General features: G+C 44.2%; 3 protein-coding genes across 5 annotated transcripts in view; 1 reads left to right on the top strand and 2 right to left on the bottom strand.

The window, feature by feature from the left end:
- Positions 1 to 1,346: 1,346 nt before the first annotated feature.
- cenpo (centromere protein O) lies at positions 1,347 to 3,276 on the bottom strand. Of its 2 annotated transcripts, none has more exons than XM_067243924.1 (6): positions 3,133 to 3,276; positions 2,890 to 2,999; positions 2,657 to 2,798; positions 2,225 to 2,496; positions 1,777 to 1,936; positions 1,347 to 1,631 (listed from the first exon to the last, which is right to left on the bottom strand). In XM_067243924.1, the coding sequence occupies exons 2-6, from the start codon at positions 2,977 to 2,979 to the stop codon at positions 1,522 to 1,524; spliced, it is 774 nt and encodes a 257-aa protein (XP_067100025.1). In that variant the 5' UTR covers positions 2,980 to 2,999; positions 3,133 to 3,276; the 3' UTR covers positions 1,347 to 1,521. The 2 variants fall into 2 exon arrangements, with proteins under 2 accessions (XP_067100025.1, XP_067100024.1); XM_067243923.1 differs by having other exon boundaries at positions 1,777 to 1,939; positions 3,133 to 3,275.
- Positions 3,277 to 3,334: 58 nt separating this feature from the next.
- On the top strand, positions 3,335 to 12,863 carry slc5a6b (solute carrier family 5 member 6). Of its 2 annotated transcripts, none has more exons than XM_067243912.1 (16): positions 3,335 to 3,439; positions 4,781 to 5,235; positions 5,389 to 5,454; positions 5,619 to 5,670; positions 5,780 to 5,847; positions 6,517 to 6,671; positions 6,928 to 7,107; positions 7,357 to 7,486; positions 8,101 to 8,189; positions 9,827 to 9,939; positions 10,030 to 10,100; positions 10,201 to 10,287; positions 10,933 to 11,111; positions 11,327 to 11,433; positions 11,552 to 11,673; positions 11,860 to 12,863. In XM_067243912.1, exons 2-16 carry the CDS (start codon positions 4,888 to 4,890, stop codon positions 12,001 to 12,003), a joined length of 1,911 nt encoding a protein of 636 aa, XP_067100013.1. In that variant the 5' UTR covers positions 3,335 to 3,439; positions 4,781 to 4,887; the 3' UTR covers positions 12,004 to 12,863. The 2 variants fall into 2 exon arrangements, with proteins under 2 accessions (XP_067100013.1, XP_067100014.1); XM_067243913.1 differs by having other exon boundaries at positions 6,967 to 7,107.
- A 109-nt stretch (positions 12,864 to 12,972) lies between these two features.
- LOC136949562 (dynein axonemal heavy chain 6-like) overlaps positions 12,973 to 13,757 on the bottom strand; it is a 43,212-nt gene continuing 42,427 nt past the window's right edge. Inside the window, exons 82-83 of the mRNA XM_067243893.1 lie at positions 13,607 to 13,753; positions 12,973 to 13,188 (exon numbers count right to left, since the gene is read on the bottom strand). Coding sequence (XP_067099994.1) covers positions 12,973 to 13,188; positions 13,607 to 13,753 — 363 coding nt within the window. The remainder of the gene's footprint in view (positions 13,189 to 13,606; positions 13,754 to 13,757) is intronic.

The raw sequence follows: 13,757 nt of genomic DNA on the forward strand, positions 1-13,757 counted from the left end.
TGGCCGAAGGCTGCTTTACACTTGTACTTTATGCGTCGATTGATATTTTGACGTGAATATCCTCAGTGAATAATAAAAAGTACTTTATTTTCCATTTATTTTATTTTAGAATCATTTAGATGATTGTCAGAATGGCCCATTTTATTGTTGTCAAGGGGGGAACAAATAACACTAGGATTAAAGGGACAACAACACAAGCAATTACCAGACTATAAAGCAGTCCTTGAAACAGGACACCTTACAATGCACGTCTTACAAGTACATCAGCAACAAAATGCATTAGAGTTTTCACACCTCTAAAGCAAAGTAGCTACAACGTCAGGTAAATGTGCTTGAGATTTGACGAACAGATTTAATAATATCTACATTAATTGTTTTTCAAATGATACAATCTGGTTATATTCAAAACATAAAGTAGCCTGCAGTATAACTCACCTTTCTATTGGCCTATCAATTATTATTTTTGTTTAGCACTTACTAGATCCGTAACATGGTGAAGGGTGAAGAGGACAGCATTTCTGCTTAATTTCCTAGATGCAGCTGGAAACCATGGAGCCAAACTGTACCAAACTCAGATCCTTCTTCTCTATGGATGTGAGGCTGAAGAATTCAAAAGAGGATCTCTACCTTCAGCATGAGCTGAGCCTTCTGGGCTTGAGGCACAGACACATTCTCAAAACGCTTCATCAGGAGAGGGACTCCCTGGTGAGGGCACACAGAAAGCTGCTGCTTCTGAAAGTGTGTGAACCTAAAGCTACCATCTACAAAACCATGAGAGAAATATCAGAAACCAGGAATGGAAGGATGGATTCACAGGATGTTTACAACTCTGATCGACAAAGAATATATTCTAGTAAATCTCTATCCTATGACAGAGGACCTCCACTGCCAAACTCGAGGAGAGCTCAGTCTGGACTCCCAATCCCTGTCAGAAACACCCTACGATCTGCAAAGCACCAGGAAGCTGATTTGTCTATCCTGCAGCTTAAGCAAATAGCCACGATTGACTGCATATCCAACAAGGAGCTGGTTTACCAACAACAATATATCAGAGAAGAGAAGGAGAGGCTAAAACAGTCACAGAAGGACACATTACAACAGAAGATACAGGTGTTTCTGGAAACACTCGATAGGGCCAAGCACTGCTAAACAAATGCAGAAAGAGGAACGATTCTTTCTGTCTCATTGACAGTTGACAAGTGCTTTTGCCGTTCACTAAAGAAATGCGAGGTTCGTGATTTTATACACTGTTTACATACTTGGGTTTCCTAGTGACCTGTGCTAAGCCAGTAACACAATGCATCTGGTTGAAGAAGGAAATGTGTATCATGTTTCTGATACAGGTTTAACATATTTATCCTTTATTTTAACACAACCGTATATGTACAATATATTCAGTAAGTGGTCTGATGTGGTCCTTGCCTTTACACATTGTGGCATGCAACACTTTTCTGACGTACTAAAGCAGAATTTCTGAAATAAACAAACTGTGTGTTTTTTTGTATGTCAGATGGGTTGTGACTAAAGGATCATTCCCATTTTTAGCATGGTCTGCAAGGCTGTGTGGACAGGGAACTCCAAGAGAAGGGCACGGTATTTCTCCAGTTGCAGAGAATCAGGCAGCACCTTGTCTAAACAAACATAAACACACACTAGTAAGCAATACGTACAATTACAATCTCATACACATACGAAATAGATTCACTTTAAATTGAGGTTGTTACATAATGCAATCCTATCTATATTGTGTGTGTGGCATCCAGGCCAGAATCTTACCTTCAGCCTCTACACTGGCGTGTGTTGGCAGGCACCGTGTCAGGTCTCCGTACTCCAGGGAACAGAGCAGAGCCTGAGGAGCATCTTCAGGCACCGTCAACATCAACACGAGTACAGTACACGGTGCGTTGCTCTCCATTACCTCTACAGACTTGTGGAGCTTCTGGACAAGGGAAAAACCACATTTAGTCTCCATTCAAACCTTTTACAATAAATCAAAAGTATATACTCTTGCTACTAACTATTAACAGTAGTGGGCAGTGTGACTGAAATATGCTCTGTTCGCGAATGAACATATCAACATTGCAGGCCCACAGAATTGCATGAATCGAATCAAGTTTTATTTGTATAGCCCTTTTTACAAGCAATGTCACAGAGGGCTACACATACGCCCATATAACTGCACTTAAACTAACCTAAAACCTCAAGGAAGCAGATTAAAGAGCACCTTTACGATGCCAAGCTGCTGCTTGCGGCCCACGTAGGCGTTGAGGTGCTGGCTGAGGGTGTCCAGGAAAGCCCTTACATCCGTCTGCAGGTGGCTCTGTTCGGACAGTCTCTCCAGGGGAATGAAGGGGGGAATGTTGTGACGGCAGATCTTCATGGATGCAGAGAGGTCCACATCCAGGTTGTACGTCTCAAGATAGACCCCCTCGTAGGACGTGGCTAGTGACACGCACACTCCTTTACCGTTACGAGTCTGTGTGACATCGTAGCCACCTGCAAGGACAGCAAAGAGAATGTTTGAAGGTGTTGGTGCTATATGAGGGGAGTATAGATCTGCTTCAATTAGAGCCCAATATAGCACTTCCTAGGCACAAAGTAAATTCTAAAGCAGAAAAAGGAACACATCTGAATCTGACTGTTTGCTAGTCTGTACCGATGAGGTGATGAGCTTGAAGCAGATCCTTAAGTTGAGAATGTCGAGCCATCAGCTGCAGAAGTTGAGTGTTTTCAGGGTCATCATCTATCGCTCCATCAAAGGGAGATACTTTGTCCATTCGATCTCTCATCTTAAGAGTCTGGAGCATAATGTCAATAAAAAAGCAAAACATTTAGTAATGAGTACAACCAAAAAAAAATCACCTTTGAGAGAGCTCATGAATTCCTCACCCTGTTTACTTCGATCGGTCTGTCTCTCTGGTCATACAGCGGCTCTGCCCCTTTATTATGTCTATGGTTGTTCGCCTGCATCTCCAACATATCCCAATGATTCAAACCTTCTGTTAATGCACAATGCGTGAATTACCATGAAATAAGACGATTTTGGTGTTTAAATCATTGCATCACAAGCATATAAGCATACAGTATAGCGAGCTAACGACGTAATCTTAGCAAAAAAGCTAGCTGGCTTACTTTGATAAGACGCCTTTGTCGTCTGCAACAAGATTGTTACTGTAGGCTACGTATTTGCCAAAGCCAAACAAAAGAGACGGAGCACTAGCAAACAAGACACATGCTAATCTGCCAACTAAAAAGTATTGCTCATTTCAATTTGGCGGCAGGACCAACAACCCGGAAGCTAAATCAAAAGAAGCTAGTGCCATCTGTTCATTTTATTGGCTGAGACGGATTGCGATGATGGGAGGCACCGTGAACCAAGTTAAATCGAGAAAATACAAGATGCACAGTTTACCTAAGGCGATCCCTTAGACACAGAAAGGTGAGATTTGCTCATTTTCAAATCACCAATTGCTCAGTTTGTGAAACGATATAATATTTGTTATCATCCAATAGGCTTCTATTAAATCTAATTTTGGGGCACATGATTTCCCAATGCATGTATAAATAATGTGACACGTTTATATTCCCCCTCAAACGTGTTAGTGTGAATTTTGAAATTCCAAACCTGTGGAACAATGGTTCAGGGTAGCCTACTATTCACCACTATTCAGGGTAAAGTTCACGACTGCGTTGGCGGTGACCTCAGCATGCTACAAAAGGTTTGCCATATGTTGTAGTGATCATCAGTCTACATATGAAGTCTTCAATTTGCTAACTTTGACATTTGTCATATTGCAGATTAATATACACACATATTAATCTTGCTTATAATGAATATTTTTCGTGAAAGCATAAGCAAACGAGTCGATTTGTTCGTCTGATAAAAACCAAAGTGAAAAGTTCTTCGAGTCTGGCACACGTTGGGTCTGGTTGGGACTGGCACATAACCTACCTTACTAACATTACTCGGAAAAAGTATTATCATTTTCACATTTACGTAAGCGATAAGATTTGTCAGATATAGCCTATTCTTAAATGCTTCACAAAAAGCTCAAATCTAAACCTACTTCCTTAATAACATCATGGTCATCATGAATTGTAATCAATTAATTGTGCTTACAACGGTCTTATCTCGACCCAAGGCGTAATAAGTATTAGCCAAGAGGGGAATGATGTATTTGTAGAGACTTCCCACCTTTGCTTAACTTGCTTGTCAACTTCCGTCCTCACCTAGAGGATGAACCCACAGGAAAAACAACAGAGGTCAGAGGTAGCTACTATACCAAGGTAAAGTAACTTCAATTCGTATCTACGTCGGCGAAAAGCAGAAAACGTCCCCATATCCTTACGCAAAAGGCATCTTTAGAGTCGAACAGTTTATGCCTCAATTCACGTGGGTGCGTGTGTGCGAGATCGACATGCGCAGATTAAACTCATTGATTGAAATTCGACGGTCTAGTTTTTGGAATGTGCTTGTTTAGCCCGAATAATCAAAAGAGAAAAAATCCCAGAAAAACTGGATTTTAAATTGGAATGTGTTATTCGAATATAACAACTGATTAAAATATGCAGACTAAGGGTTTTAACTGGTCCAGTAGTCCTTTGCATGTCAACCCAGTTAAACTATAAAAATGTTACCACATTATAGCCATATAATCGACAAATGTAATGAGTTTATTTTCTCCTGCAGATTGCAGCCAAGGTTAGGTCTGTCAATAGTCTGTCCAGACTCTACATGCAGTTTTAATCAGCATGTTTTCCCATATCTGTGTTGTTCAAGGCTTGATCCTCACTCATGGTTGTGGACAAGGGCTCTCCTCGCACCGCTAAGCTGCTTCAACAGAAGGCTCCTCTACTCTGTGCAGACTTTACTCAGACTGAAGCTAAATGGATACCCTGGCACAGAAGCACTTCACTACGGTCGATTACTTCATATTTGCCGTCTTGCTGGCGGCCTCCATGGCGATAGGAGTCTACTATGCTCTGTCCGGGGGCCGCCAGCGGACGACGCAGGAGTTCCTGCTGGCTGACCGGAGCATGAGCTGCCTGCCTCTGTCCCTGTCTCTCATCGCATCCTTCCAGTCAGCCGTGGCCATCATAGGTGTGCCGGCAGAGATCTACACCCACGGCACGCAGTACTGGTTCATCGGTGTGGCCTACATCCTGGGTCTCCTCATCCCAGCGCATGTCTTCATTCCAGTCTTCTACAGGCTGCATCTGTCCAGCGCCTACCAGGTGTGTATACATCAGAGACGTTGGACAGAAAGCGGCTGGTTACAGAGTAAGAAATAAAGTGTCTGTTTTCATTGAGTTGCTAACTAAAGCTGATTCATTTTACAGATCACAATATTTGGAAAAGTATTATTCTTATGATTGTTTTCTTTTCAGTACCTTGAAATGCGCTTCTCCAAAGCGGTGCGCATCTGTGGAACGGTCACCTTCATCTTTCAGATGGTGAGTTCTGTGTACTGTACTCAAAGTACAAAGTTACTGTTGAGATGAGCAGAAGGGTTGTAAATGTCATTAAATTATCTTGATGTTCACACCTGGGGATGAATAAAGTTATAGTATCTATCGAATCTATGTGTTCATCTCTCTATCCTGGGTTGTATTAACAGGTTGTCTACATGGGTGTTTGTGTGTATACTCCTGCCTTTGCACTCAATGCTGGTAAGTCCATCAGACAGTAGTGGTATTGTCAGTCCTCACACATTATGGCAGCTGTGTACAGGTATGTTACTGTGTGTGTTTGATTCCACTCTGTTTCCTGCTGTATCAGTTACCGGATTTGAGTTATGGGGAACAGTATTGGCCACCGGGCTGGTATGCTCACTCTACACAGCACTGGTAAGAAGATTTCAGACTGTTACATCATCAACACTGAGATTTACATTTAGTCATTTTAGCAGACGCTCTTATCCAGAGCGACTTACAGTAAGTACAGGGACATTCCCCCGAGGCAAGTAGGGTGAAGTGCCTTGCCCAAGGACACAACGTCAGTTGGCATGACCGGGAATCGAACTGGCAACCTTTGGATTACTAGCCCGATTCCCTCACCGCTCAGCCACCTGACTCCCACCTGACTCCTTTTATGTAATTTTTGGAATGTTAAAGGACTAAAGACACACTTGTTCCGGGAGTACAATGGCACTTAAGAAAGATTTGTTGGTCCGGATGTTAGTTTATTTCTTCCAGGAACACTAAGACACTTATTGAGGGACTCGCTGCACTTGTTGGTTAGTTGTAACTGATTTAACTGCTTGCACTCGCTGTGAATTCCCCCCGAGGCAATTAGGGTGAGTGCCTTGCCCAAGGACACAACGTCAATTGACACAGCAGGGAATCGAACTGGCAACCTTCAGATTACTAGCCCGACTCCCTCACCGCTCAGCCATCTGACTCCCTGATGGAGATCATTATAAAATACCTCCTAATCAACAACAGTTAATCTTATAAACATCTAACGCTGTGCTCCTGTGGACGCACGTCTGCTTCGTTTGGACCACCTGCTGCCAGGGCGGGCTGAAGGCGGTGATCTGGACTGACGTGTTCCAGACCGTGGTGATGTTCGCAGGACAGCTGGCGGTCATTGTGGTGGGCATCCAGAAGACGGGGGGGCCAGCGGAGGTGTGGAGGAGAGCCTTGGAGGGGAACCGCATTGCCGGCTTGGAGTGAGTGGACTGACTGTACACAAGCACACACACGCTCGCTCATGATATTAGACAGGTGTTGGTATTTTGGTCCGCAAGTAGGTCATGGTCATTTTTACGTTTTTTGATATCACTCATTGATATGGACATTGGTACATAAACCTACATCTATGACACTAAACTTTAAACTGCCCTAACTGACCTCCCTTTTTTAAATCCCCTCTCATCTATAACATATCTTATCAACTCTATACTTTCGATGGAAATCTTTTGGAAGTTTCAGTCCAAGTAAGTTTTGTTTCCTGGCCGTGTTCAGCCTGAACCCTGACCCCACAGAGAGACACACCTTCTGGACTCTGGGGGTGGGCGGTGTGTTCCTGATGCTGTCCCTGTATGGGGTGAACCAGGCTCAGGTCCAGAGGTACCTCAGCTCTCGAACTGAGAGGGTCGCAGTCATGTAAGAACCCCCCATCATGCCTTTGTAATAATTGATGTCAGTGACTCAATTGTTGTTATTTAGAAATGATTTTGAATGTACTATGTGTAATCAATGAATTATGCTTTGCACAGTCAATTTGATCATTACTTTATTTTATCAGTCAATTAAAATAATTACTAATGTCTTATGTCATTCGATGTAACTTGAATTTATGTTAACATAAATTGGTTCTATTCTGAGTCCTGTGTGTGTGTGTGTGTTTGTCAGGTCCTGCTACATGGTGTTCCCCTCCCTGCAAGTTGCTTTAGCGCTGAGCTGTGTGATGGGCCTGGTCATGTTTGCTCGCTACTGTGGTGAGGACTTCTCCGACAGGATAGGCACCTCCTCTAAAGATGCGGTCAGTACATCATGAGAGGCTCTACTGTGCAGGGATGGGTGAGGGGCAATGAAGATAGAGGACAAAAAGAAAGGCTGTTAACGGAAACGGTATAGTTTACTTATCTTTAAAACCTTTTTTATCTGCTTAAACTCAAACCAGCAGATTGAAAGTATGTTCCCAAAAACAAATGTGTACTCTACTTTCCTGGTGCAACTTGGCCCCTTACCCTGTGTGTCTTCTCCCCTTCCATCAGTTCAGTCTGTCCCGTCACAGTCTGTGACGGAAAATGGCTGAAGCTGCCACACCTGTGGTCAGCCTGGTGGGGGCAGCTGGGAATTAGAGTTCTGGGTGACCAAGTGACCCTTATGACTTGTAGGTTCCTTCTGCCCCCACTAGATGGAGACATGGTGACTACCCCTTGTCTCCCTGTCCACAATGAGGTCACAAGTGTCTGAAACCCACTGGGTGATACTAATGTGTGTTCGGTTGAGCCTGTGACCTACTTGATCTGCAGGCAAATGCTCCACCACTAAGCTATACCCACCTGAGCTGACCCTGGTGCTCGTGTAACCTATATCTGGCAGCCATGGTGTCGATGTTGTGTTAACCCTGTGGAATGTTGTTGTCCTCAGATGGTGTTGTACTTTGTCATGGACATGCTCCAGGGTCTGCCTGGGTTGCCTGGACTCTTCGTGGCCTGTCTGTTCAGCGCTGCGCTCAGGTATGTTCTCCAACACTCTCCCCCTGTTGCCTGACTAGGACTGGTCATTGTACAAGGTCATTATTGTACTAAAGTTGCTGTCTGCCCAGAGTGAATTTGCACGGACTTTAGGCACATCACTCAAGCACAAGCCACTTATTTAAACAGTTTTACTTGTGTTCATTGTGTTCTGTTTTTCATACTTGTATTTCAATGTTGAAGGAGCTGCAAAGAATTAATCCTGTGTTCTCTGCATTTGATTTGATCTGATCAAATGGAAGGTTTGGTGATGCTCTTTGTTTTATTTACATTTACATTTAGTCATTTAGCAGACGCTCTCATCCAGAGCGACTTACAGTAAGTACAGGGACATTCCCCCGAGGCAAGTAGGGTGAAGTGCCTTGCCCAAGGACACAACGTCAGTTGGCATGACAGGGAATCGAACTGGCAACCTTCGGATTACTAGCCCGATTCCCTCACCGCTCAGCCACCTGACTCCCACCTGACTCCTTTTATGTAATTTTTGGAATGTTAAAGGACTAAAGACACACTTGTTCCGGGAGTACAATGGCACTTAAGAAAGATTTGTTGGTCTGGATGTTAGTTTATTTCTTCCAGGAACACTAAGACACTTATTGAGGGACTCGCTGCACTTGTTGGTTAGTTGTAACTGATTTAACTGCTTGTACTCGCTGTGAATTATATTATTGTTGCTTGCTTCCTCCAGGTACACTCTAGCACTTTCAAGGATCATGTTGTTAATTGAAATGTGTTTAACTACATGCTCTTCTGGTTCCACCCATTGGCACTTATTTGCTTTTCACAGTGTATGCTTCATGCTTTGGCTACCCGCAATGTTTTTGATCATAGACCGATGCACTTAAAGCTCTCTCTTGTAAGTCGCTTTGGATAAAAGCGTCTGCTAAATGACTAAATGTAAATGATTCATCATAAACTTTATTTCGGACACTTACTAGGTCCATAGATTACAAAACAACATACAGACAAACATATAATAAAAATCACGATGTACATCATTTTCTGAGGAGGCTCAGACGCCAGTGAGTCCACATATTAGAAAAGCATTGCACTGAACTTAGTGCCGGATTGGTCAGTACCAGGATGATACTGTTCATAGTAAGTAAGTAAGTAACATTTGGCTTGCACTGCTCCATCGCGGTACCCTTAGCAGCATCCGCAAGCCATCATTATAGGCAACATTCAGTCTGTGCATACTACACTTTTTGTAGTTCCACAAATGAGCAGTCTACATGGGGGTACAGTATGCATTGAAAAGTTTGGTCTTAACTGGTGGTGAGCATGCACCAAACTTTCGGATCAGCATATTAGCTTGTCCATAGAGCATTCGACACTGTCTATTAATGTCTCTGTCATCAGACAGGTCAGCACAGATGTAATGTCCCAGATATTTACATTCATCAATAACATTCATTTTGTTTCCAGACAAGAAGAAGTCGGGGGAAGAGAGTCTAGAGTCCCCCCTGCTCCGGACAATCATGATGTTACTTTTCTTTGCCTTGTATTGGATATCAAAATCTGATCCATATTGGGAGCACACCTGTAACATCTCTTGTAGACAAGCACTATATGGTCTATGGTCACTATGATTGTTAGTAATGAGGATTCGTATTCCATAGCTCTATCTCCTCTGCCTTCAACTCCCTGGCAACTGTAACCATGGAGGACCTCATCAAGCCCCACTTCCCCTCCATGACTGAAGCCAGAGCCACGCTGCTCTCCAAGGCACTGGGTCGGTTCCCTTGGAAACACTACTAAAACATGCCAGATGTCCAAAAGATTTGTTCAAATGATGATTGTTATAATTTTTTTCTCTCTTCAGCCTTGGTTTATGGGCTGGTGTGTCTAGCCATGGCCTATGTTACCCATTTGATGGGGGATTCAGTATTACAGGTGAACATGTGTTTAAAAGAAGAACATTAAACTCATCACAGCCGATGTACTATAGCAAGTTCTGCTGTTTTCCATGACAGTGTATTTGTTTCACTTTCAGGTGGCTTTTAAAGTCTTCGGCATAGTAGGCGGCCCTCTTCTAGGCCTCTTCTGTCTGGGGATGTTCTTCCCAGGGGCCAATACTACTGTGAGTGCTGTCCGGTGTGTGAGTGCTGTCCTGTGTGTGAGTGCTGTCCTGTATGTGAGGGCTGTCCGGTGTGTGAGTGCTGTCCTGTATGTGAGTGCTGTCCTGTGTGTGAGTGCTGTCCTGTGTGTGAGGGCTGTCCTGTGTGTGAGTGCTGTCCTGTGTGTGAGGGCTGTCCGGTGTGTGAGTGCTGTCCGGTGTGTGAGTGCTGTCCGGTGTGTGAGTGCTGTCCGGTGTGTGAGTGCTGTCCTGTATTTGAGGGCTGTCCGGTGTGTGAGGGCTGTCCTGTGTGTGAGTGCTGTCCGGTGTGTGAGTGCTGTCCGGTGTGTGAGTGCTGTCCGGTGTGTGAGTGCTGTCCTGTGTGTCAGTGTGATCTTAAAGATCCCTCATGGATGAATTTGTTGTGCAGCCAGACATTAAACACACAACACAGAACAATGACTCCTTTGTTGGGGATAGGTAAAGTTCAGTGGTATAGCATTTGACTGAAAATCAAGAGGTTGTAAGTTCCGATCTCCCCTGCATGTTACTTTGGATAACTGCGTTTGTTAATGAATACATTATTATACATTAATATGACATTGTTCATTCATTAAACCAACAATAGAAAGACAATACTTCTGGTATTAAACCTCTTCCGTCCTCCAGGGTGCCCTCACAGGGCTGGGGGCGGGGCTGGTCCTGGCCTTCTGGGTGGGCATCGGGAGCATCGTGACCCGGAGACCAGGTTCCCGAGCCCCGTCGAGCCACAACTGCTCCGTCTCTCTGCCACGGAACATCACAGCTACAGTGGGGCTCACGCTCTTTACCGCCTCTGAGGGCTCCAGGTGGGACACACAGACCTCCACCAGCCAGGAGAAATAGTTTGTTGAAGCATTGGCCCATTTGGCCTGTTGTTTTTCCTTTGTTGAAGTCTCATCTCAAAACCTTATTTTTTGCTGAATATTTCGCTGCACTGTTGTAGTCTGGAAACCCAGCATTGCATTGCCACTGTTAATTTGGATATGAGAATTAACTTGAAATATGTTTGATTTTTCTTCAGCCGACCAGTGGGGCTTCTCAGGTTCTATCAGCTGTCGTACATGTGGTACAGTGCCTTCAGCTGCTTCACTGTGATTGTCACTGGCTTGGCCGTCAGCTTCCTGACTGGTAGGTCATTCTAATCTCTCTGGGACAGACACTTCAAAAACATGTTTGTAAGAGATACACATTTCAGTAGTCTTCACCCAGAAGTCATCATCTTTCTTTGTTGTGTTGGTGACTCAAGGTCCTATGAAAGAGGAGGAGGTTACCCCAGGAACCATCTACCCTCTGATGACCAACCTGCTGTTCTTCCTGCCGGAGAAGCTCAGAGTGAAGATGTGTCGTCTCGCTCCCAAGGAGGCCAGGGTGAGTAGAGAGGTGGCCTCCAAGAGAATGTTTAACAGACATGAGGTTTACCGATATTATAGCTGCCAAGACCAAAATTCCTGTGCTTATACGTATGTGTGAGACAACAAATAGAAATAACAGGCACAAAAAAAGGCTATCTAATGGACCTTGAGCAAACCACCCACGTGTGTTGTGTTCCTACAGGCGTCTTCTCCGCAGTGCCAACTTTCAACTCTCAAGGACAGCAACGGGCAGGCCCTCTGGAGGGAGGAGGGCTCGGAGCTGGGCGAGACAGACAGTTTTCTACCCTGTCAAACACAGATCCTGGAGCACGAAACGGCATTGTGAAAAACACTGTAACCATGGCTGCATAGCTGCATACCCATAGTAACGTACAAAACTCACTACTGTTGCACTACTACGTAAGAGCAGCTGCAGTACCCATGGTCAAAAGTATACGCTTGGGACTCTTGTGTGGTCGGTCACTAGGATGAGGATGTGGTGTAGCTGCCCTCGCCTTACCAAGCTGAGAAAGGTGTGAGATGAGAGAGGGGGGAGTATTTATAATAAAAAGCATTACTGTTTGATATTGATGTAAAAGTTAACTGGAAATTCACGTTGCACTGACCCACAGCATTTTACAAGACCAAAGAGAAAGGATATGCTGTGGTGGTTTGGGATGAAAGAGTTTGGTATGAGAGCAAAGATTGTTCTTGGATGTCATGTTTACCCGTAGTTTGGTTCCCGTAAGATTCCACGGTAACTAAATAATTCGGTCACAACCCAAAAAACATTTGACTTTTATTTAGCCAACTGTTATGAGCCATTAACATTAAATTCTTCCATTAACTTACAATGAGGCATAGCATGGCTACATGATGATTGCTGATATTGCTGCTACTGTATACTGCTGATTACATATTGTCAGTCGCCTGTCAGTCACAGTGCGTGGTTGGATCTCTGTGCCTCGTAAAAATAAAGAATAGGGGGGGTGTAGAATTATGTGTTATGTTGAGAAAATGCTGATTTTGAATACTGTTCTACAGATCTGAGAAGGACTATCGCACTTGTGGTGTGGCTCAACCTTCTCAGTGCCACTTTGTAGTATGTATACAAACATCAATTCAGTCACAAGATCTATGTTGTATAAAATGATGCTCATTTTCAAACAATGCCCATTTGTACCGTACAAAAAATAAAGAACATTTCATGGTATCCTAAATCATTTTTATTTCCATTGAGAAAAAAAAACAACTAATGACCAACATGCAGCCAACAGCTCTCCAGCTAGTCTGCGTGCTTGCAGTGGCAGTGAGCTCAGTCGTCCAGCTGGCAGAGGAGCGCTGCGCCCCGGAGGATCCAGTGAGCGGCGGGCTCCCTGCTGGGCAGAGAGACGGCCGTGACAAAGTTTGAGGAGGTTCCGGAGGTGGAGAGAGAGCCGCCGCGCTGGGAGGTGCGGTACAAGGGACACTCGTACAGCTGGGGGTCTTCTAGAGACTCTGGAGGCGGCGCTGCCATATCATCATCTGATATCTGAACACAGGACATCACGCTACAGGTACTGGATCTGATAAGATATGGTGATGCTACAGATACAACATAAGACATGACAAAATCTGGCAAAATTCTTCAGATACCTGATGTATATGCTTTGAATAAAAATCCAAATGCTTAGTGAATAACATTTTATAGAACATGATGCTACAGGTACTGCACCTGGTCATACATTACACTGCATGTGTCTGGTAATGCATGACACTACAGTTCCTTGATCTGTACAACTTGGATAAAACTGTCTGCCAAATTAATAAGTAGTAATAAAACACAATGCTACAGGTAACTGATAAAACATGACTCACTCTGGCTGTTGAAATCCTATAAAACATTGCAGGCAAAAAAATATTGTTTAGGTTTTGGAAGCAATTCAAGTATGAGAAGGTAATCAGTTTACCCGGCAGGGCAGGATGTGCATCTCAGGCAGGGGACAGTGCTGGATGTTGGGCTGGAGCTCCTGGAGAGAGTGGGAGAGCGGGTCCCAGCTGGCCCCAGCCAGGTACAGCCCGTACACCAGCACCCCTTCGCCCGGCGGGGCGGGGCCCTGG

Source organism: Osmerus mordax, chromosome 9, assembly GCF_038355195.1.
Source record: "Osmerus mordax isolate fOsmMor3 chromosome 9, fOsmMor3.pri, whole genome shotgun sequence".
NCBI classification, from domain to species: domain Eukaryota; kingdom Metazoa; phylum Chordata; class Actinopteri; order Osmeriformes; family Osmeridae; genus Osmerus; species Osmerus mordax.

Bases quoted from the DNA above. Each gene is read 5' to 3' on its own strand.
- cenpo (XM_067243923.1), bottom strand. From the start codon at position 2,979: ATGTTGGAGATGCAGGCGAACAACCATAGACATAATAAAGGGGCAGAG. The intron at 2,799-2,889 runs GTGAGGAATTCA...ATTATGCTCCAG, and splicing joins GACCGATCGAAGTAAACAGG to ACTCTTAAGATGAGAGATCG. The intron at 2,497-2,656 runs GTACAGACTAGC...CTGTCCTTGCAG, and splicing joins TCAAGCTCATCACCTCATCG to GTGGCTACGATGTCACACAG.
- slc5a6b (XM_067243912.1), top strand. From the start codon at position 4,888: ATGGATACCCTGGCACAGAAGCACTTCACTACGGTCGATTACTTCATA. The intron at 9,940-10,029 runs GTCGGTTCCCTT...TTCTCTCTTCAG, and splicing joins GCTGCTCTCCAAGGCACTGG to CCTTGGTTTATGGGCTGGTG. The intron at 11,112-11,326 runs GTGGGACACACA...ATTTTTCTTCAG, and splicing joins ACCGCCTCTGAGGGCTCCAG to CCGACCAGTGGGGCTTCTCA.